At 41.4% G+C, this 24,296-nt stretch overlaps 2 protein-coding genes across 3 annotated transcripts; one reads left to right on the top strand and one right to left on the bottom strand.

Annotated features, from left to right (window-relative positions):
* Window positions 1-8,450: 8,450 nt before the first annotated feature.
* serhl (serine hydrolase like) lies at window positions 8,451-17,605 on the bottom strand. The gene is made up of 12 exons (XM_066661208.1): window positions 17,192-17,605; window positions 16,455-16,598; window positions 16,132-16,245; window positions 15,153-15,194; window positions 13,327-13,346; window positions 13,161-13,235; window positions 12,731-12,840; window positions 12,570-12,649; window positions 11,170-11,204; window positions 10,879-10,955; window positions 10,110-10,191; window positions 8,451-9,667 (listed from the first exon to the last, which is right to left on the bottom strand). Exons 1-12 carry the CDS (start codon window positions 17,247-17,249, stop codon window positions 9,536-9,538), a joined length of 969 nt encoding a protein of 322 aa, XP_066517305.1. The 5' UTR covers window positions 17,250-17,605; the 3' UTR covers window positions 8,451-9,535.
* Window positions 17,606-18,752: 1,147 nt separating this feature from the next.
* On the top strand, window positions 18,753-23,534 carry trappc5 (trafficking protein particle complex subunit 5). Of its 2 annotated transcripts, none has more exons than XM_066659955.1 (3): window positions 18,753-18,908; window positions 19,488-19,759; window positions 21,604-23,533. In XM_066659955.1, the coding sequence occupies exons 2-3, from the start codon at window positions 19,490-19,492 to the stop codon at window positions 21,898-21,900; spliced, it is 567 nt and encodes a 188-aa protein (XP_066516052.1). In that variant the 5' UTR covers window positions 18,753-18,908; window positions 19,488-19,489; the 3' UTR covers window positions 21,901-23,533. The 2 variants fall into 2 exon arrangements, with proteins under 2 accessions (XP_066516052.1, XP_066516053.1); XM_066659956.1 differs by lacking the exon at window positions 18,753-18,908 and adding an exon at window positions 18,980-19,170 and having other exon boundaries at window positions 21,604-23,534.
* Window positions 23,535-24,296: the final 762 nt, after the last annotated feature.

Genomic DNA, 24,296 nt, shown 5'->3' with positions numbered 1-24,296 from the left:
AGATGCTTTTAGAAATTGTTCATCCTCTTTAAAAGAAGGAAGATTGAACCCTTTCTGATCTTCAGAATCAGTTGTAGAAGTTGGTTTCAGCTGACTGGCAGGTAGGTTCCTATCATTTTCTCCTAGAGGTCTTTGAGATTTTGGAGACTTCTGAAGTCTGTTATGAAGCTTTGATGACTCATTTCCCTTCTGAGATTGAGCAGAAATTAATTGTCTGGATTGAGGCAACATGGCAACACCAGTCTGAGTTCTATCTTTCACAAGCTTGAAGTGTCCTTGGTTTGTATTTGACTTTACATTGTTGTGAGGAACCCTTGAGTTGGAGTTTGCACTCCTGCCTGTTTTGTTCAACCCAAGACGGGCCTGAATCAAGACGGGATCTTGGGTGAGATGTCTCTTTCTGTGGGATGCAAGCGGCTGCTGTTCTTTTCCTATGTGTCTCAGATTTTGAGGAGTCATACTTTCCTTTGGATGTGCAGGAAATGTGTTTTTCAAATTGACATCCTGGTATTGAGGCTTAGCCAACTGTCCATGTCTTTGTTTCGTTAATGTTTGTGGAATCCTTGTGTTGGAGATAGGAATTGACTTCGCCCGTCTTTCACTGAATTGTAATGTTGCCAGTTTAGACTCCTCACTCTCCACTGGCCATTTCTCATCCTGCATAGCAGGGGTGTGAGACGGCTTGTTATTGTGTACAGATAACTTTAAGAGGCTATCAGTCTTGTTCTCAGTTTGGCCAAGGACATTGAGTGATGATGATTCGGTTGAAATTAAAGGTGGATCTACTTGATAGGACCACAGGGATGGACCTTTCCTGGGGAGGGAAAGAATAATACCATTTCAAAATGAATGAGTTAAAGTAAACTTAATATATTGGCATGTAAAGATTCTTGAATCTCTATTACATAGAGCATTGTGCACAAATCTACCCTTTTGATGTATTTCATTTATAGTAAAATTGATTATTAAGTGATACATTTTCAACTGCAGTTTAAAGCTTTCATTTTTTGAAAGGCAAGCTTTCCATTTTTAAAGACTGAGAGATTGTCAGTAATGCTGTTTTAGACTTCCAGCCACTGATGGCTATGACTTCAATAACAGATGGACAGTTGTAACACCACTTGACGTAGCTGTAACGGGCCTGATCTGACACATACCTGCATGGAACTGAAAGTTCTACATGATCCAAAGGACTCCCACTGTCACTGAACGAGGAGATGTGGATGGGCTTTTTCAGCATAACTGGAGAAGGAAGAGGTGTGGAGCACGGGGAGAATCTAGTAGGGTTAAGAGTGGTGAGCAGTTGTGAAGTTGGAGAAAGCCTTGTAGAGGCTGATGAATGGAGCCGTGGAGGACAAGTGGAAAGGTGCATTACAGGAGAAGAAGAAGAGACGGGAGATGGGCTAGGGGACACACCCACAGAGGAGGATGGTGATGAAGGAAGCTGGAGAGTTGGCGATGAGGAAAAGGCAAGAATGGGACTTGGTGAGAGACGAGCAGGAGAGACAGAAGGAGAAGAAGAGGTGTGTTGAAGGGAAGGAGAGAGACGAGTAGGGGATGTGGACGATGGACGCTGGGGACACGGAGAAAGTCTTAAAGGGGGGTGAGTGGACACATATTGGTGACATTGAGAGAGATTTGTGGGAGGAGGTGTTAAAGATAATGAAGATTCAATGGAGTCTATGTCGCTTGGGTTCATCATATGGCAGTGATAGTTAGAAACACTGGAGCTTAGTCAAACACTCACAGCACAATGCAAGGAACGGGTTAAGATGAGTTTTGGTTGGTTTGTTTGTGTATTAATAAACTGAGCTGTAGGCACTGCAGGTAAAAGCAGACCTAAACAGGAGTGGCGCTGAAAAATGCATGAGAAAAAGAGGGTAAAGATGGTCAAATACATTTTCAATATCTTATCAAATAGACATTACAACTGAGCGCAGTTTATAAGCACAGTTTAAAAATGTCTTACGTCTTCAAAGATTTCTTTGATACACAGTAGGAGGTGTAAACCTCCACAAATCCCATGTTGTAAATCCATGAAGTTATATCGAGAACCAGAAGAGGTTCTTCTGTGCCATCATTCCAAAACACTCCTGTGGGGATTATTTTGCCTCAACACACCCTGTGTGTACCTCTCCACCATGTGTGTATTTTCAAAAATAAAAAAGCTTTTTTAGACCATCCAAGACAATCATCCAATATTTCTCTGTGCACAAACCTCTTCAGACGTCTGTCACCACCTTTTTGAACAAGGCAAACATTCATACATTCATTATCTGTAACCCTTATCCAGTTCAGGGTTGCGGTGGGTCCAGAGCCTACCTGGAATCATTGGGCGCAAGGTGGGAATACACCCTGGAGGGGGCACCAGTCCTTCACAGGTCAACACACACTCACACCTACGGACACTTTTGAGTCGCCAATCCACCTACCAACGTGTGTTTTTGGACTGTGGGAGGAAACCGGAGCACCCGGAGGAAACCCACGCAGACACAGCGAGAACACACCAAACTCCTCACAGTTTGAGCAGGAATCGAACCCACAACCTCCAGGCCCCTGGAGCTGTGTGACTGCGACACTACCTGCTGCGCCACCGTGCCACCCCAAGCCAAACATGTTAACACCAAACCCCACTGAAAGATTACATCCACACATTGATCTTAGTGACTGGGTTATGCCAATATTCTTTAAAACTGTTCCCTTTTTTAAATATAGGAACCAGCTACATGTATTTATTTATATATTACCAAGACATAATTGCGGCAGGGGTGCTGAACTCAGGTTCTAGACACTATGAAGTGATTTCTCTTCCTACATACACCTCATTAATCTCTAATCACCTTTGTTAATTGCCATGTTTAATGGGTATGTGGGAAGAGAGGAAAAACCCAACCTAACTGGACACTGACCATCCATGACGGGACATTCTTGTATTAAACAAAACCGAGAAAGAAAGTAAACAAACTGACCTGTTCTTCTCCATCTGCGACTTTCTGTGGACCGAGAGAGATGGAATGAGAGAAAGAGAAATGGCAACAGGAAGTGGTGGGTACCAGAATCACATTCTCTCCATACTTTTCTTCTAAAGCTTCGCTGTCTCATTCACCCACTCCTATGACTCTGTACTTGATAAACGACAGAGGGTGTGTGAAACTCCCTGATGATCTTGGAGAGAGGAGCAGCAAGAACTTGGAATTTCTTTTAGTTGTTGAGCATTTCAAACAAACAAATCCTCAAACTCAGTATGTTCCAAATAACACATTTATTTTGTGGAAAAAACAGACACATTTTAAAGGATGCAAATCTTAGGCTGATAAAAATGAGATAGATGTGTGTATACCATTTTCCTTTTATATACAAAGTGTTCTCTGGCAGAAACCAGCCTAAGTGCACACTGAACGTCCAAACTTATGTAGACACTTGTTCTAAACAGTCATTTTCACAACTTTAAGTGCATCCATTTCAGCCATGAGCATATTCTATACAATCTCTATTGAAGAAACCATGACCAATAGAACTGGACACCTTGGAGCTGCCGTACATGAGCCTAAGATCACCAAGCCCAATGCCAAGTGTTGAGATACAGCGGAGTGGTGTTTGACTTCACCATCAGATCCCTACAGCAATGTATTAACACATAGTGAAAAGCCTAGACAGAGAAGTAGAGGCTGCAGCAAAAGTGGACAATCCCCATGACTTCAGAAGAAAATGTCCAAGTCATATCATCACATATACAGTTTAAAGGTGTTTTTGGCACAATCTGGGTAACAGTTAGCACCTAAAAGAGACAAAATGACATCAGGATTTCACAGCACACGTAAACTTAAGCTAACAGTTTTGTAACAGCTTAGGCTACTTACAGTTTTAGGAAGGTTTCAGTGCTTACATTTAGTGGGAAAACTGTAACTGGCATTGCTTCATATTTATTGACATAAACACGTGAATGCTCTAAAGCTGTGGGAAAGCTATGACACATTTCATAAGTCTTCCTCGACTTATTTAGATGTATTTGGGATGGCATAAATACAATGCTGTGAAAATGTTTTCCAGACTTCCACTCTTACAACGCTTTACAATGCTTTTTAGTCTCTAAATAAGATGTCATTTTAAACACACAACTGTATCAGACACACTCATACATATTTCTAATACTATGTTTTGGTTAAAGCTCTAACTTCATTCATTGTGACAAATCAGGAAGTGGAAAATACTGTTTCATAGCTGTTTGCATTATACTGTAAATGTGGACAATTAAGTTAATGTAGAGTTTAAACTAGAATCGCTAAAATGTACTTAGTGTATATGTTTTTGTTCAACGTTTTGTTTTTCCAGTTTTGCCAAATTTTATCCCCACTTATTAGCATTTCGAGCGGTCAGTGAGTCACACGCTGTAGGGCTAGCACTAGGCTCAGAGACACGTGAGGGCAAACCGCCGCTTCTTTTTATACTACTCCTAAAGCAATAGCACTGAACAGCTTAAAGTCCCAGAGGAGAATGCAAACTGCCCAGATCTGTCCCATTAGCTGACAGACACCCATGGTAGCTAGCATTGTGAGTACAGAAAACTGGGGAGATGAGGGGCATCTCACACACCCAGAGAACCAGGCCAGCTGTGCTCTCTAGGGATACCAATATTGGATGGCTGAGATATCAGCAGGGACTGAACTTGTGATCTGACTATACAGCAAATAAACTGATTTGTATTTAGTATTATGTATTTAGTCATGTACTTCAAAATACAGTTGTCAGTTATGAAGTGCAAGACACCACGGTTTGCCTTTTCCCCTAAGATTTACAAGCGAATTGACTTGTGAAGTTGAACAATCTGACTATGTTTGAATCTTTTTATACATAGATCTGGCACCATATTAGCTTTATATTTTTGAAAACACTGATTCTAAACTCTGGGTGGGAACACTACTACAGTACACAAAATGACAGACTTAACTAGCTGGTGCAAACCTTGCATGATTAAAGGACATACACTAGCACAAATCCAGCTGTTACTCAAATTATAAAGACACTTTATCTTAATGTCTTCCAGGTGTTTTGAGTACCGTCCATTAATACAGACATCGCTTCCACAACATTGGGACAGTCCATGTTATTGGCTTTTAGTTGTCAGCACCTGGCCCCACATCCCCTCTCACTGCTTATATTGAGAACTCAAACTCCAATGGTGCTCCAGCTGATTCCTATACTACTGAGAATTCTTCAGCTCAAACCTCAACCCATCAAAGAGCTCACATTACAATAGAACATTTTGGAGGACTTGTCTTTCAAGCGTTTGGCAGTTTCTTGATGTGGGGCCAGTGTGTGGAGGCAACCCTCCTCCAAGCGTCATGTCATATCAGCGCGCTGCTGTCATCATCTCTGTGGGCTTGCAGTGTGGGGCTCAGGGGTTTATGCTTTATGGATTTGTTGCTCCACTTGTGAGCATCCTGAAGGCCAGGCTCCAGGAAATAGAGGCAGGCCCCAAATCCGGCCAGCACCAAAACCGAGATCAGGAGATAGACTGGGACAAACCAGTCTATAAACATCCAGGACATGATGCTCTAAGAAAGAGAGAGAGAGAGAGAGAGAGAGAGAGAGAGAGAGAGAGAGATGGTACTTTAATTGAATAAACTGAATGATCCAGCATCCAGTCATTTTGCATGAATCTCAATTTCAACACCTTTTCTTCTACTTAGTTAATAAACAGATAAGTACGCTTAAAATAGAAGCTTGGTTCAGCATCTCTCCATTAACTAGTGTTACCCTCCTTTTACAGATGCAGAAAACGCACCTGAGAAATTCTGGAATATTCGTTTAACCTAGGTGCAGGTTTCCATGCAACTCTTTCAACTGCATAATCTATATATAAACTCAGTCTTTCAGCAACGATTTTCTATGGTCTTGAATGTGGACAGAAAGTAGACCAGCAAGGTGAAATGTTCCTGACATGGGTTCAAAAAGAAATGTCATTTGACATTGCGATTTCAACAACCTGCATCATCCACGTATTCTAAAGCAGGCTGTGGTTTTAATAATGTCATACCTAGTGACAGCATAACATGACTAGATAGTTTAAGCCAATACATCACAAATCTGACAGCACACATGCTACAGCTTAAACCACAACTCACATAGATCATACATTAAATCTATATCTATGGTACATGAGACTTAACAGATGCTTGCACCCTGCATACAACTGCTGCATCAGCACATACCTGTAGACGCTGTAGTGATCTACTTGCTGGTTGTATTGGTTTAGGGTGTAACCCCCTTCCAAAATGATGTGAAAACCCCGGTTCTGCAGTGTGATCTGATTCTGAAGGTGAATGGAAATATACCAAGTTTTGGCTGATGTACACGAGGGTGCGCAAGCCTACTAGTCAACACTGTGCCAGCCCTGCTCCAAAAAGGAGGGGGGTAACTATAGCAACAGCTCGGGCTCTGACGAAAGCAGGGTGGATGAGAGTGAGAGTCTTATGTAATGGTTTTTTTCCAATTCTTTTTGACCCTTTGTCATTCTCTCCTCTGCAGTAGTTAATGCAGAGTGATGTTATGATTAACTTCAGATCAGTTGGTCTCTAAAAGATCATAGATCAAAGATCATCACTTTATAAAGTGATGGTCCAGTCAAAACCACTTTAGACTGTGTACCCTATCAGCCAAGAAATATCTACTGCTTGCTTCAGTAGTTTTGCAATGGGACTATGGAGCCAATAAAGGATTAGATCCACCAGTTAGTTAGAGAGATTAGTCTCAAAATACTTTACAAATGTGTAAATGTTAATCCACAATTTAAACACAAGTCACAAATGTTTTACTATTTTTATTTACAAATGTCTGCAGGTTCTACAAATACCGTTACATTCATAAATACATGTTTTTGGCTTTTTTATATAGATATATCACAATTATGCGAATATAAATACATCTGCTTAAATTTACATTGCAAATATTTGTAAAGTCGAAGTCTCGAATTTAAAATTTATTTTGTAAATTGTTGAATCTGCGTTTGTGGATCTAGTCACACGCATGTTTTCCGTGACGTACATTTGTTCATTTGCTCTCGCGTGTTTTTGGATTTTGAGACTTTCCACTCGCATTTCATCCAAACCACAAGGAGTCAACACAATTGACTTACGCCTAAACCTGTGTGTAGTTCTACTCTTCTCCGGGGTCCTAAACAGTACAGGGACTCAACCTCCTGGTCTAAATACAGGGGGTCCTCGACTTATGACGTTGATCCGTTCATACGTCGCGTCGTAAACCGATTTTCGGTGTAAGTCGTAACATACGTACATACTGTACGTAAATAACATACTGTAAGCACTTGTCCTATCATAACACAGTAATTATCAAAAAACACATATACAATACGTTTAATGATGAAATGAAACAGGAATAATGCAACTGGGGTGACGCCGTCCTCTTCGGTCCCGAGCCGCGTAACCGTGTATTCTTCCGCCGCCCACAACAAACACGAAGTTCGCGTTACGACGTTTATGACGCAAAACCACTTAAGTCAAAACAAGGCTTTATACAGTAAATGGGAGGTGTGTCGTAACCACGAAACGTTGTAACTCGGGACTGACGTAACTCGAGGACCTCCTGTATTGTAAAATGTGTAAAAATGGACCTAGTAAAATCATTTACAAAAAACAGGAATACTGTAACAAAAGTTCAATTTTTAAATGTTCTCTGACTGTGATGGGTCAGGCCTGGAATCACTGGGCGCAAGGCTGGAACACACCCCCCCAAGAGGAAGCCAGTCTATGGCAAGGCATCACACACACACACACACACACACACACACACACACATACACTATGGAAACTTTTGAATAGCCAGTCGTCCTAGTGGAATGTGTTTTTTCACACCGTGGAAGGCAGGAATTCGGAGCACCCAGAGGAAACCCACGCAGACACAGGGAGAACTTGTCACAGTGACATTAAGCAGGGATTCAACTCCAATTTATCGTAACAGTTCAAAACAGAAGTTTTATTTGGACACGTTTGGGTCTGTTTTCAGGGCAAGGACTAAATGAAAATATGACTGAAGGAAAATATATTCCATATCTGGGCTTAGTCCCTGTCTGGTGGACTTTGTTTATTTGAACAAATAGTACAAAATATACCAGTAATATCAGATTAACGCAATCGCATAAGAGTACATTTAACAAATCAACAGTGATATGAGCACGCTTCAGTAGAGCCAGAGGTTTACAGACATTCTGTGTCAGAACCATAACAATGTGATTATAAAACACCCCAATGGTACTGTATTGACCCAGTAGTTGTCATGGCGCCCTCTTGTGGCCAAAATATATTTGACGCTATTTAAATGCCATGTGCTAACCAACATTTTCTATATATTTACAGTGAAGACAAAAATCTACACTGAATAGTTGCTGTTAAGGGCATTTATCGTTTGGAAGCTGTGAATATAAGGGTTGCTGCCTCCAAAGACTGATACTTTTGTCTAAGAGTATTTCCTACCTGTGGATAATCAGTGAGCAGTGTGTGGAGTGTAACAGATGACACAGATGTCCTGACCTACATATAAAGATGAAGAATATGCAGATGATGAGCCTGGAGCACAGCAGACACACAGATGGTTTTGATGAACTCACGCAAGGACACAAGACAGACATGTGAACATTATACAAGCATATTTTTATTATTGTAAGCACTAGACATCTACATTCAGATTTAGAGACAGCGTATGTACAAATTATTTTAGACCATGTTATAAATATCAAAATGAAAAACAGATCAAGTTTAGTTTTACTGTTGACATTTTTCGACAATTATTACAAAAATTAGTCTTTAGCTAACACTGTATAAGATTAATGTTAATTGAGTTAAAAACAAACCGACCAAACCGAGGTCCTAGTGAGGCACAAATCGTACAATTCAGCAATTCAAATTCTGAAATTTCTTCGTACAAGACCACGTATGACAGTCCTCTTGTTTCATGTGCCTAAAACAGCCCTGATTCTTTGTTGTGACTAGTTTTAAACCAGTTTGACCCTTAACTTTAAAACAGGCTCTTTTTGTTACGGCGCATTACATTTATGTAACATTTCTTTTGACTGCCTACATAGCATGCATTAGTAAAAGGTCCAAGCTAAAATTGTCATGGGCTTTGGAGAAAGTAAAATTGTGGAAGGCTTCTTCTTGCCAACAGCCAGGAACAGCAGAACATTTAATCATTTTCCCACATCTTCTGCTCTAATAAGAATGTAAATGAAATATGTTTATAGCTGTGATGTCACAATCGTTGCTGAATCCAAAATAAGCTGTTCATAAATAATATTACTCATGTTTAATTAAAGACCAAACTAAATGATTTGCCTGTGTGATGAGTCATACAAATTTAAAATATCCATTACAGTATTACCTCACTGTAAAACCTTGTTCATTTTCATGCGCATGAATGGCACTCAGATTGTGAAAAACGTGAAAAAAACTGTTGAATGTTACTCATGAAGCCCACATCTGAATATGGAAGTTCAAACTAAAATTCGTGCAGGGAATGATTTTCATAATTTTGCAGCTTGGCTGGATGCGTTTTCAGGTGCGACAGACTGGAGGAAGTCGGTAATAACTGGTGCCACAACGGCTGGGTCATTCAAGTGAACGTGATGGTCTCCTTCAACTGTAACAATGGTGCTCTTAAAGAGACAAATAAATAAAAATAAAATAAATAAAGGAAATACTGAAGAAAATGCAAATGTTCATGTTCATTACTTCTGAAGGCTACAGTTTGCACTATTTCCTTTGTGTATATGTATTATGATTACATTAGGAAATAGTGTATTGGAAAAGAAAGGTTTTAGTACACGGTTCTCCACAAATGTCCGATGTTTTCTTTAAGACATGTCTGTTTCTTTAGTTTTGCATGTTTGATGAATGAGTATGGGTGTCAGATCTGGTAGCAGAGGTAGAAGAGAAATTATTCCCATTTCTATAATTCTCAGTAAGTTATTCTCACTATGTGGTGAAGTGTATAGTCTACAGTGTAAACATGACGTGTACAGTGTTGAACTGAGACATAAGGAATGCATCTACTTGCATACATGTGTAACTCATTACTGATCTAAGATAGACACTCACCCCTGTGGCTTCCCAGCCCTTCTGTAATCTTGAATACAAGTCCTTAGGTTGAGGGAAGATCTTTAACAAACCCTGGCTTGCCCTAAAATAAACACAAAAGTTAATTAATAACAAACGGTGTATGGAGACCTCTTAACATCTAAGTGTTCAGTGTGACGCTCACTCAAGAGGCTTTTTGGAAACCCAGCACAGGTTTGTCATGTCAAGAATGACTGTGAAATTCTATTGGCCAATAATGTATTAATGAATACAAGTATATGTTTATATGTATGTACGGGTGGATGGATTCTCAATGAGAATCATTCAGTCATTGTCTGTAAGCGCTTATCCAGTTCAGGGTCGCGGTGGGTCCAGACCCTGCCCGGAATTACTGGGCGCAAAGCAGGAACACATCCTGGAGGGGACGCCAGTCCTTCACAGGGCGACACACACTCACACATATAGACACTTTTGAATCGCCAATTCACCTACCAGCGTGTGTTTTGGGAGCGTGAGAGGAAACCAGAGCACCCGGAGGGAACCCATGCGGACACAGGGAGAACACACCAAACTCCTCACAGACAGTTACCCGGAGCAGGACTCAAACCCACAACTTCCAGGTCCCTGGAGCTGTGTGACTGTGACACTACCTGCTGCACCACTGTGCCACCCTAATGCAACAATTACATATATAAAATCTTCAGTTGATGAAACTCTTTGACAAATACAGCAAATTAAATTTGTTTGCAAAATTAAAGCTACTGTGTAAATGATTGTAATCACATCTCACCGCAGAACTAGCACTTTTGCTTTAATCTGCTCCTGCAAATATAGACTCTGCTCCACATCCATCCGAGCAATGTTAGTCTGAAAGAGAACACATGCTGTAAGCTTTCCACAACGAACAATAAAGATCATGCAAAAGGGCATTGTTGTTCACAGAGACTGAAAATACTTCAGGTTGATGTATTTTAACTATAGCCACAGAAAAAGTTAAATAAACAGTATAGAATAAGTACTTATGAGGTGAAAACTACTCACATGAAAGACCAAATCAAGGGACCAAAGAGAGGGGACTTACTAGATTGATTCTGATGTCCCTCCTAAACACCACCCCTATAAAATAAAAAAGCTCATTTGGTAAAAACTCTGCCTTAAAACAAGATGAAGCTATGCAACATTCCTTTATTCACTCCTGCATGATGAGCCTGGATGAGGATCACCATCCTAAACAGGTGGGCCATTTCTATGGATACACCTTAATAAAATGGGAATGGTTGGTGATATTAACTTCCTGTTTGTGGCACATTAGTATATGGGAGGGGGGAAACTTTTCAAGATGGGTGGTGACCATGGTGGTCATTTTGGATCCAACTTTTGTCTTTTCAATGGGAAGAGGGTCATGTGACACATCAAACTTATTAGGAATTTCACAAGAAAAACAATGGTGTATTGCTTCACACACTGATGGCAATACCACAGGAGAAATGCTAGCACAGGCTTCCAGTATCCGTAGTTTCAGGTGCTGCACATCTCGTATATTTCATATATTGCCTTCAGATGACCCCAAAGATAAACGTCTAAGGGGGTCAGATCGGGAGACCTTGGGGACCATTCAACTGGCCCACGACGACCAATCCACTTTCCAGGAAACTGTTCATCTAGGAATGCTCGGACCTGACACCCGTAATGTGGTGGTGCACCATCTTGCTGGAAAAACTCAGGGAACGTGCCAGCTTCAGTGCATAAAGAGGAAAACACATCATCATGTAGCAATTTCACATATCCAATGGCCTTGAGGTTTGCATTGATGAAGAATGGCCCCACTATCTTTGTACCCCATATACCACACCATACCATCAAGATATTCAGCTGTGCTTGCTATCAGTGTGTGAAGAGTGGGAGAAGAGGGTTGCATTGACAATCCAACACAATGGGCAGCACTTTGAACACATTCTATAAGTGGTCAGAAACTTGTAAATAACTCATGAAAGAATAAAGTTACGTTAAAACCAAGCACCATTGTTTTTCTTGTGAAATTCCCAATAAGTTTGATGTGTCACATGACCCTCTTCCCATTGAAAAAACAAAAGTTGGATCCAAATTGGCCGACTTCAAAATAGTCGCCATGGTCATCACCCATCTTGAAAAGTCTCCCCCCTCCCATATACTAATGTGCCACAAACAGGAAGTTAATATCACCAACCGTTCCCATTTTATTAAGGTGTATCATATAAATGGCTTACCCTGTAAATTAATTTATTTATTGTTTAGGGACATGATGGGTCCCGAGACTACTAAAACTAAATAATGCCCCTAAACTAAATAATGAAGGTAATTCCAAGTTCAGTAATGTTTTTGAGGCTGCCATCAAATTCCTTACAGAAATGCTCAAAATCTAGAGTAAATAATAATACTTCAGTAGTGTGCACCGTCCAAGACGGGTCCTTAAAACTGGAAAATAAAATAAGAACCTCTAACCTCCATCCACCTGCTGTACCCCTCGTTCTAGTAGGACTTGAGCAGACTGATCTGATAGAGATGGATTTGCTGCCTTCAGCCTGGAAACCAATGAACAATCAACATTCTAAGTATCAGACCTGATCTAACAGAATAGACTACACAATGGAGTAAAAAGTTACCTTTCTTTGGCTGCCTCATATGTGTAGACCCTTTCTTTCCTTTCATCCATCTTTTTATCATACTCAATCATTTCATCTATCCCTTTCCTTAAGTTGCCGTTTATCTTTTTCTGTGAATGGAAAAGATCGTATGTATTTGTTATCATAACAAAACTAGGTCACACAAACTGCATCTCAAAGCCTAGGCTGCAGACTCAGGAGCATATACTTTCAATCAATTATAAAGAAATTTGATCTCATGTGAGCAATGCGTTATCAAATAAATATATAATAATAATGTAATATACAATATCAATCATTTTCCTAATTGTTCTTTGTTAGCTCTGTGGTTGTAAAAACTTTTCCATTGTCTTTCTTTACAGACTGCATGCTGCATTTCCTCCACATATGTTATCTTTATTTGTTTCACTAAATGAGTGTGTGTTTGTACCATGTGTGCTGGGAGAAATCCATAAGAGTCTAGGAGCACCACGGCCTCCACCATCTCAGGGTACAATGCGCAGAACTGCCAGCAAAGCAGCCATAAACAAATTAAGACACATGCCATGCTGACCCTACAGACCACGAACTATAAGAGACCTGTAATGAGCACTTACCAATCCAGCAATGTTCCCACCTGTGGTGTAAGCAAAGACAGTCAATTGGAAACAGGGGTTTTGTAAGCCACAGATCAATAGACAATTATCCTGATCAAAGATCAAATGAATAATAGGAGTAAGATTTCACACAGAATAAACACTGGCCTGTCACTCAAATCTACAAATCATTACATTCATGATAAGAGTAGCTCCGGAGTCAAGGTCATTTTCACAGTGACCCATCACCTACATTTCTAAGAACTCACTGATCCCATGGATTCACTAGACATTACAGCCAGTAACTACAGTAAAAAATAATCCCATCTTTCTAATGTGTGTTTGTTATACACAAAATTAAGTGCTTTTTAATACCGCATTTTATATCATTTGAAGCCTAGCATATCTTACACAAGTTGACCGGATTTGAGTTATTTTAGATGAACAGGGTAAGGGGTCTGTGCTGCTGTTTAGTAAATGAAAAAAAAATAATTTTTTTCATTCATTCATTCATTATCTGTAACCCTTATCCAGTTCAGGGTCACGGTGGGTCCTGAGCCTACCTGGAATCATTGGGCGCAAGGCAGGAACACATCTGGAGGGGGCGTCAGTCTTTCACAGGGCGACACACACTCACACCTATGGACACTTTTGAGTCACCAATCCACCTACCAACGTGTGTTTTTGGACTGTGGGAGGAAACCGGAGCACCCGGAGGAAACCCATGCGGACACAGGGAGAACACACCACACTCCTCACAGACAGTCACCCGGAGGAAACCCACACAGACACAGGAAGAACACACCACACTCCTCACAGACAGTCACCCAGAGGAAACCCATGCGGACACAGGGAGAACACACCACACTCCTCACAGACAGTCACCCAGAGGAAACCCACGCGGACACAGGGAGAACACACCACACTCCTCACAGACAGTCACCCGGAGGAAACCCACGCGGACACAGGGAGAACACACCACACTCCTCACAGACAGTCACCCAGAGGAAACCCATGCGGACACAGGGAGAACACACCACACTCCTCACAGACAGTCACCCGGAGGAAACCCATGCGGACACAGGGAGAACACACCACACTCCTCACAGACAGTCACCCGGAGGAAACCCATGCGGACACAGGGAGAACACACCAAACTCTTCACAGACAGTCACCCGGAGGAAACCCACGCGGACACAGGGAGAACACACCACACTCCTCACAGTAGTCACCCGGAGGAAACCCACACTGACACAGGGAGAACAGACCACACTCCTCACAGATAGTCACCCAGAAGAAACCCACGCAGACACAGGGAGAACAGACCACACTCCTCACAGACAGTCACCCGGAGCAGGACTCGAACCTACAACCTCCAGGTCCCTGGAGCTGTGTGACTGCGACACTATCTGCTGCACCACAGTGCTGCCCAAAATACTAATTTTTTACAAGATTATAGAAAAAAAATGGACTTTATAATGGTACAAATATGACTCAGGCAAGAACTTCAGATAAAATAATTATCAGATCATCCCTGTAGACTCAGAAAACCCTGCACCTGACCTATGCTATATTGATTTGGGCACATAAATCCATTGCTAATATTTCTTTCGGATGCTCCACCCTGACTTGGCTAAGCATTATACTGCATGCTTTAAATATTTATGAAAATGTACAAATGTATGAATTACAACAAGAAAAAGTAAATGTAGTGTACAATGTAAAATATAAAGAGCTATATTGCATTATAAGGCTACGTTTACACTTACGTCTACCTGTACAATACCTGTTGTTCAGAGAGGTAGAGTATTATGAATGCAACACTGTTATAATAATTACGTTCTTACCCATACTGTGTCCTATGATAGAGAAGCGCTTCCACTGAACAGCTAAAGACAGAAATAATATCCATTACTGGCAACAGGCCACAATAAACCCAAAGGCAGAGAATAATGATCAGCAATAACATGCATAGAAAGTCACTGAAAATATACAAAAGTAAACCTGACCTTATGAGCGAATGGGTCACGTTTTATAGTAACCACGATTCTTGATATAACTGTATTTAAATAAAAAAATATACTGAGGTAAAATAAGCCATATTTTGTTTATGTGGCTCTCAAAATACAAGAAAAAAGAAAAACAATGTGTCTAACTAAATGTAAAGCTGTTTGCTATCAACTTAATCATTCATTCATTGTCTGTAACCGCTTATCCAGTTCAGGGTTGCGGTGGGTCCAGAGCCTACCTGGAATCATTGGGCGCAAGGTGGGAATACACCCTGGAGGGGGCGCCAGTCCTTCACAGGGCAACACAAACACATTCACACACACCTACGGACACTTTTGAGTCGCCAATCCACCTATCAACGTGTGTTTTTGGACTGTGGGAGGAAACCGGAGCACCTGGAGGAAACCCATGCGGACAAAGGGAGAACACACCACACTCCTCACAGACAGTCACCCGGAGCGGGAATCGAACCCACAACCTCTGGAGGTAAACTGATCATCTAACGGACTCTGGATAAAACCCATCTGTATAAATTACTTATTATACGAACTATTTAATCATCCATTTCTCTTTAGAATCTTTTCTTAAAGCTAACTTCAACTACCTAAAACCAAGCAAATGAAGTATATGTTTCTGTATATTTAACTGTTTGCATCTCTGAAACACTCAAGGCTCAATGATGCAACAGCAGCCAATTCACACCAATAAACTCAGAGACATTGACTTTCCATTGACTTTAGATATCAATGCTCAAAGCTATCACAACATAAGCGCTGCATTACCAAACGCATTTTTAAATTCACGATAGGCACAAACCTTCTATGACTCGTCTCATATCTGCAACATAATAAGGAAAGCTGTAGAAAGCTCCCGCAGGTCTATGAGAGGAGAGACCATGGCCAGGCAAATCAATGGCCAAACACCTCCAATCTGACAGAGAGAGAGAAATTAAAGAGTTTCTTTTGCAGTACATTTTAAATGCAGTTTGTTCTTGTATAATCTTATCTTTCCTAAATAACAGGAAATGAAAATGAGGCAATCCACTAGGCATGAGTCTACATATTGTATTTAATATTTGATGAAAAGGACGATAACAGTTATAACTGCCTCTGAGTACTGCTTCTGTATTGATACTTTACCACTGGGCAGCAGTGGAATTAAGGTGTTGAAAGATCCACTGTTGTCTGACCAGCCATGAATACACAGCACCGGACGCCCATGATCTGGACCCCAAATCCTGCCTCTCATCTCTCCCCAGGGCACAGGCATCTGGAACTCAGACACTGTCAGAGTAAATAGACTCAGTTAGACGTACTGTGTACTACTGTTGGGCAAGGTTTGATTTCTCAAGCAGTGTCTCCATAGTTAATGAGCAATTGTTTGCATTTAAAACACTATTAGACCAAACCTTATGTGCCATGTACATAAACAATGTGTCTAAAACTTTGTAGGCTCAAAGGATATTCAGCTACAGTGCACCCACTGTGGACACACAGGTTCAGGAGAAATTCACGAAATGAAATGGGATGCTCTGGAGCAGCTGGAACTGCTGGGTTTGTGATCCAGCGCTAATCATCAAGTATCAATAACTGACCTCAGTAATGGGTCTGTGGTTGAATGCAAGCAAATCATCACAGAGGTTTTCACCATCTAGTTTTAACTCTTCCCAGAGAATAGGCAGCAAAGTGGAGCCAACTCCCAGGGGTCCACATACCTTTGGTCACATAGTGTGTTTAAGGCCATAGTACTGCCTTACAATGATCTAAACAACCTTGGCTTGAAGGGTGATGTCAATAATACAGTTCTGATATTATTATTATTATATTATTTAAGTATACACGTTCACAGTCCAGTCTAAAAAGAAGCAGTATCTCACCTGTGTGTTTCACAGTCGCTGTGGCCAGGTGTCTGACACTTTTCAGAGTGTGAATCATCCTCTGTAGTTATTATTACTCACTGTAACAGTACTTTAACCGGCCTTTACTAACGGCTTTCTCAGGTGAACTTCAAAATCAGATCAAATCAATACCATTAACTTTATGAACTCGTTCTAACACTGAGACCGAGGAGCATGGTTTACACGGGGATATTCAGCCACGACCCAGACCTTTCACTGTCCCCGAATTTACACTTTGAATTAGTAATCCATCAGAGAAAAGCACCCACACTTGTTAACAAATTGTAAAACACCGGCCTGTGCTGGAAGTTAAACCACAGTCAACCCAGCGCGTCACGGCTCAAGTGGGGCAGTGTTTCACACGAGACATAAGGGCACTAGGATATATCCGGGTCTTTATGCGCACTTGTACCCTTGGCTGTGTTCTATTTTGTGAAACGTAAACCTACACTCACAGTGACTAGGGTGACCAGATCTGAGACTACTGGCGTGCAGACTGACCAATTCAATGTTTACAGAGAAGGTTATCAGCCAATAACGGTAGCGCTACAGTCAGACTGTCCAATCAGAAGAGTTTAGGCTACGTCACCACGCCCCCTTCTCACTCAAGCGAACCAATCGGAGTAGGGGAGGGCGGGACTAGTTTGTGAACGAAACGCTTCTCGAAGTTCTATGTAAGCTGTAGAAAAACAAAATGCCGGACGTTTGTGAAACTCCGCCCGGACATTTTTTTAAGTCTAAAAAAGAAGACACGTCCGGGTAAAAGAGGACGTCTGGTCACCCTAACAGTGACGTCCCATTTGTACACCCATTGTCCATTTTATGTTCGCTTCTGACCATACAGGAACACTTAGTAGTTTACAATTAAAGACTTATATTCCTCTGTATACTTTGTTTGCCCCCTTCCACCCTGGTTTTAATCCTGACGTGTTGGTGGCGTAGTGTGTTCCGCTAGTACCAGCTGATCAGTCCCAATTTTTTTTTTAATCCTCTGTCACTGCTGGACACCAATGATATTCAGCCAACAGTGTCCACTATGACCACTGATGAAGGATGGTCTAAGTTGACCGAATTGGCCAGTGAGTGGACATAGAGTTTTAAACACAGCACCACTGTGTCTGATCCACTAACACATTTGCAACACTGCCACCACCACCAAATCAGTCCCACTGCAGTACTGCTTTAAATTTGAAAGGAAAGTCCATGTAAGTGGCGAATAAAAAGCTCAGTTCAACCTATTTAGCCCTGTATTCAGTTGTGTCACATTCTCCCCTTTTTATACAATAAGCCTTAAGTGTTTAGAACACGACACATACTGGAGCATCGGCTTTTATTTTGAAAAACGTACCCGTATTCTGTAAATGACTTTTGGGCTGAATCCCAAATGGATTTATACTCATTTCTAGTGCACTACGTAAGCCACAACACTTCTACGCCCTACTAGTCTATTACATTTTAGAAAAACAGTGGCGTACTGAATCTAAGCGTCTTTCTGCTTGAAATGTTATATGATGTTTGCATACGGAACTCGTCGTTGAGTGACTAAAAAAATTACATTTAAAAACATTTAGAAAACGCCCATTTTAAGCGACTTATAAAGGGCACTACAAAAAACACTAGCTACATAGGTACTAGAGAGCCATTTGTTACTCAGCCAGTGTGCTGGTTCTAGCTTCAGAGCATTCTTACAAACCAGGTAAGCGTTGTTTTAGGGTAACGTACTGTATTCTGTGTATATTTCTGTTCTTTACATGTATGTCTCAAACTTGCAACGCGGTTTTAAATTGATTTTATTTTGTTCATTGCACACAGAAATGTAATGTAAGCTTAAACTATAACGTAGCGGCGAACCAGTCAGGAAATAATGTCAATAAAGGGTTTTACATTTAATACATTTGGAACATAGCACTACCACAATGTTAAATTAACCCTTAAACCTGCCTGGCCTCTTAAAATAGGTAAGCTGCTATCTTATTGTCAATGTTGATTCTGTTTAATGCCTTAGTGCTTCTTCGGAATATGGAGGGTATTTTTTCTCCTATTTTGTGTCTTCATGTTTCTTAGTGGCTTGTTTGTTATATCTTAATCATTCTTAAAGGTGGTTATCCTCTTGCTGTTCTATCTTAAAGGTGCATTAGGGAAGTTCACCAGAGAGCCTGTCTGTGTTACTGTAGTTCACCTACCTGGCCGCCAGAGGCCCTAACTCATTTAATGATGTGATACCGTTCATTGTTAATTTCTGACATGACAATGGCTTGTTGATGTTTCTTGTCAGAGATGGAGACTCGCTTCACTAGAGGAAAGTCCTCAATACTGGAGCGCTCTCTGACCAGGCCCAAGACGGAGGTCAGCGTGAGCGCCTTCGCTCTGCTCTTCTCAGAAATGGTTCAGTACTGTCAGAGCCGGGTTTACTCTGTGTCCGAGCTGCAGGGCCGCTTGGCCGACATGGGGCAAGGCGTTGGGGCCAGTCTGCTGGATGTCCTGGTGATGAGGGAAAAAAATGGCAAACGAGAGACCAAAGTGCTGAACATACTGCTCTTCATCAAGGTAAGCCCGACATTTCGTTGCACAAAGTATGTAAGGATAAGTGCAGTTTTTTTGTTTCCTTATTTAATACATGTTCAATACATTCATTCATTCATTATCTGTAAGCGCTTATCCATTTCTGGGTCATGGTGGGTCCAGAGCCTACCTGGAATCATTGGGCGCAAGGCAGGAATACACCCTGGAGGGGGCGCCAGTCTTTCACAGGGCAACACAGACACATACACATTCACTCACACACTCACACCTACGGACACTTTTGAGTCGCCAATCCACCTACCAACGTGTGTTTTTGGACTGTGGGCGGAAACTCACAGACTCACTCCTCACAGACAGTCACCTGGAGGAAACCCACACAGACACAGGGAGAACACAACAAACTCCTCACAGACAGTCACCCGGAGGAAACCCACGCGGACACAGGGAGAATACACCACACTCCTCACAGACAGTCACCCAGAGGAAACCCACACAGACACAGGGAGAACACACCACACTCCTCACAGACAGTCACCCGGAGGAAACCCATGCGGACACAGGGAGAACACACCACACTACTCACAGACAGTCACCCGGAGGAAACCCATGCGGACACAGGGAGAACACACCAAACTCTTCACAGACAGTCACCCGGAGGAAACCCACGCGGACACAGGGAGAACACACCACACTCCTCACAGATAGTCGCCCGGAGGAAACCCACACTGACACAGGGAGAACACACCAACTCCTCACAGACAATCACCCGGAGGAAACCCACGTGGACACAGGGAGAACACAATACACTCATCAGACAGTCACCCGGAGGAAACCCATGCAGACACAGGGAGAACACACCACACTCCTCACAGACAGTCACCCGGAGTGGGAATAGAACCCACAACCATGCCGCCACCATGCCGCCCATGTTCAATACAGTATTCTAATAATACTTTAATAACTAAATGTATACTCCTCTGTCCATTTTTCTAAATTTATTGCTATAAAAGGCCATTTTGAACTCACAGTTTTTGTGATTTCCCTAAATCCTCATTTAAACATTATTTTATTTAGTCCAGTCAGATTCAAACTACAGTGTAGCCAACAGAAAAGCGGTCATACAAATACAACCTACATTCCCAAAAATATGAAATGTATTGTAAATTGTAATAAAAACAGGATTCTGCGTATTGTAATTCTCTTGAACACTGATTTACTGACAAAATTACAAAGAAAGATTTCCAATGTTTTCACTGATCAAGTTGATTGTGGCTTTTAAATATATACTTGTATATACATATATATTTTACTGTTGCTCCTCACATTATGCTAAACCTCAAGAGAGAACATCTTTCATAGTATAGGGGGTCTATCATTGACCACGCCACAGGAGGCATATTCTGGGCGGCATGGTGGTACAACATGGTTTCTACCCATGGTCCAAAAACACATGCTGATAGGTGGCTTGCCTACTCAAAAGTGTCCATAAGTGTAAGTGAATGTGTGAGTTTGTGTCACCCTACGAAGGACTGGCGCCCCCTCCATGTTGTGTTCCCGCCTTGCACCCATTGATTTCATGTAGGCTCTGGACCCACCGTGACCCTGAACCGGATAAGCGTTTACAGACAATCAATAAATGAATCAATATTCTTCTGTCAAGAAGAGGTCTTTTCCTTGAAGTCCATGGTTATTTTAGCAAAACAATACTAGGCCTCGTTCTGTACGTGCTACAACAGCATGACCTCACAGACACAGAGGACACACTGGTTTGACTTACCTCCCTGCAGTCCACATCTAATTCTATGTTTTGTCCGTGTCTCTCTCTCTCTTTCTCTTTCTCCTTCTTCTCACTCATTCCCTCTACATAGGTAAATGTATGGAAAGCCCTTTTTGGCAAAGAAGCTGATAAACTGGAACAGGCCAACGATGATGACAAGACCTACTACATCATAGAAAAAGAGCCACTGATTAATGCATACATATCTGTCCCAAAAGAGAACAGCACTCTGAATTGTGCAGCTTTTACTGGAGGCATTGTGGAAGCCATTTTGACACACAGTGGATTCCCAGCTAAAGTAACTGTCCACTGGCATAAAGGGACCACACTCATGATTAAGTTTGATGAGGCAGTTATTGCTCGAGATAAGGCTCTGGATGGTAGATAATGGACCCTTGTTTAGTTTGAGGAGATGTTTGCCCTTTTCCCTGACTCCCTATATATAGAAATAGGACTTCTATTCTGTAATATAGAGTTTGATGTAGTATGTAGCATGTAAATTCTGTAAACTCCCCAGTTCATGCAGTGTGTATAAGTAATTCAGGCTGCAAAATGAGTCTCCGCTCCATTGGTTTATACATCCTCTTCAAAAAACAGAGGGAAAACCCTTCCCATTCATTCTGAACTGATAAGGGGTGGTTCAGCCTGATAAGGGGTGTTTTTGAAAGAGGAACATTGCAGTGCAAAATAAAGGTCATATTTATATATCATTCTTAAAGGCATAGCAAGAAAAAAGGCAATTTAATTATGAGGAATAAAACATTTAGGAAATTGTCATAAATTTGGAAAATTGTAAATGTTTATTATAACTGTTATGGTTCATAATCCACAAAATTGTAAAAATAAAATGAGTGACAAAGAAATACAAGAAAAATGCAGGATATGAACTATTTAGGTGGCACGGTGGCGCAGCAGGTAGTGTCGCAGAAACACAGCTCCAGGGGCCTGGAAGTTGTGGGTTCAATTTCCGCTCCGGGTGACTGTCTGTGAGGGGTGTGGTGTGTTCTCCCTGTGTTTGCGTGGGTTTCCTCCGGGTGACTGTCTGTGAGGAGTGTGGTGTGTTCTCCCTGTGTCTGCGTGGGTTTCCTTCGGGTTCTCCAGTTTCCTCCCACAGTCCAAAAACACAACAAAAACCCACGCAGACACGGGGAGAACACACCAACTCCTCACAGACAGTCACCCGGAGCGGGAATCGAAACCACAACCTCCAGGCCCCTGGAGCTGTGTGACTGCGACACTACCTGCTGCACCACCATGCCACCCTTGTTAAATATTACAGCAAAAAAAAACAAAAAACTATAAACTCACTGTAGTTCTAAAGCACCTACTGTAAACCTGTGTAATAGATTCACATTTACTTGTAAGTTCCCTGCTCACTGCTTGTCACGTGGTGCTAGTAGATTGAACCTGCTGACGGCCATTGTAGAAATCAAGGCATTTCCCAAATCCTGTATTGTAAAGATCTTGCACTTATTTCCCCCATGTGATTTTTTTTTAATTTATTTATTTTTGCAAATGTGACACCTTTAAAGAAACAAAACATGGTCTACTTTCAGTCATACTACATCAGTCAAGTAAATTGTGACCCATGATTGTGCTTCACACTTTACAAATACAAAGCATTTATGGATGTGTTTAATATATTTAAGTAAATTTATTTAACTGTGAGTAATTTATATGACAATCTGTGACTGATCTTTACTGACTCATAAACAGTGTTTTGGTAAAAGCATCAGAGGATACCGTGCTGTGATAATGGACTTTTCACATCATTGTGAGTGTGGTCTATCGTTGTATATTAAATGTCATTGGGTCCATGTAATAAAATATGTGAACACCACCAAAATCTTATGAACTCTTTTACACAGTAAAGCTAGATGTTTTAAATCAATAGTTGTTTTAAATCAGTGGGCTGGAGCTCAGTGCATAAGTTCAGTTCATGTAATTGTGACAGGCTGTCCTGAGTGTTTTTAAATAATAGTACATTTTTGTACTTATAAATGCATATGTTTAATTTTATTCTGTTGGCTCTGGGTTTGAAGTTTTATTGTAGAATAAAAGTGCATCGACAAGAACAAGTTCATAATTTTGTTAATTGCTCTGTCCAGCTGTAATTCTGCAGATCTGTGTTTCTGGCACAGTTTGTAAGGTCCTCAGTCTACCCGTGACACATTGGATCACATGTGGGGACTCTGATGATTTGAGAACATTCATTTGTTTATGGATACAAATAGGCAGTATGATATTTCAATGCAAACTGTAACAAAGTGCATGGTGGGGAATAGCACTACATGACTATATTGAATTTTGACTATATTGAATGATTTGAAAATGGGCAGCACGGTGGTGCAGCAGGTAGTGTCGCAGTCACACAGCTCCAGGGACCTGGAGGTTGTGGGTTCGATTCCCGCTCCGAGTGACTGTCTGTGAGGAGTTGGTGTGTTCTCCCTGTGTCTGCGTCGGTTTCCTCCCACAGTTCAAAAACACACGTTGGTAGGTGGATTGGTGACTCAAAAGTGTCCGTAGGTGTGAGTAAATGTGTGTGTTTGTGTTGCCCTGTGAAGGAACGGCGCCCCCTCCAGGGTGTATTCCCGCCTTGCGCCCAATGATTCCAGGAAGGCTCTGGACCCACCGCGACCCTGAATTGGATAAGCGGTTACAGATAATGAATGAATGAATAAATGATTTAAAAATAGTTATTTAAGCAATGGCATCTACATAAGTGCCTGAGTGCCCTCTCCCTGTTGTAGTTTTCCTAATGCTTGGGGATTGGTCAAGATTCAG

Source organism: Hoplias malabaricus, chromosome 2, assembly GCF_029633855.1.
Source record: "Hoplias malabaricus isolate fHopMal1 chromosome 2, fHopMal1.hap1, whole genome shotgun sequence".
In the NCBI taxonomy this organism is placed as follows: Eukaryota; Metazoa; Chordata; class Actinopteri; order Characiformes; family Erythrinidae; genus Hoplias; species Hoplias malabaricus.
Note: the sequence above shows the minus strand (reverse complement) of the source record. Positions and strands in the feature narration are given on the sequence as shown.

What these genes read in the sequence shown, in the direction of transcription:
- serhl (XM_066661208.1), bottom strand. Translation starts at nt 17,249, where the DNA reads ATGATTCACACTCTGAAAAGTGTCAGACACCTGGCCACAGCGACTGTG. An exon ending in AGCGACTGTGAAACACACAG is followed by an intron (nt 16,599 to 17,191) that starts GTGAGATACTGC and finishes TTACTCTGACAG; the next exon opens with TGTCTGAGTTCCAGATGCCT. An exon ending in GTGGGAACATTGCTGGATTG is followed by an intron (nt 13,236 to 13,326) that starts GTAAGTGCTCAT and finishes CTTTGCTGGCAG; the next exon opens with TTCTGCGCATTGTACCCTGA.
- trappc5 (XM_066659956.1), top strand. Translation starts at nt 19,490, where the DNA reads ATGGAGACTCGCTTCACTAGAGGAAAGTCCTCAATACTGGAGCGCTCT. An exon ending in ACATACTGCTCTTCATCAAG is followed by an intron (nt 19,760 to 21,603) that starts GTAAGCCCGACA and finishes CCCTCTACATAG; the next exon opens with GTAAATGTATGGAAAGCCCT.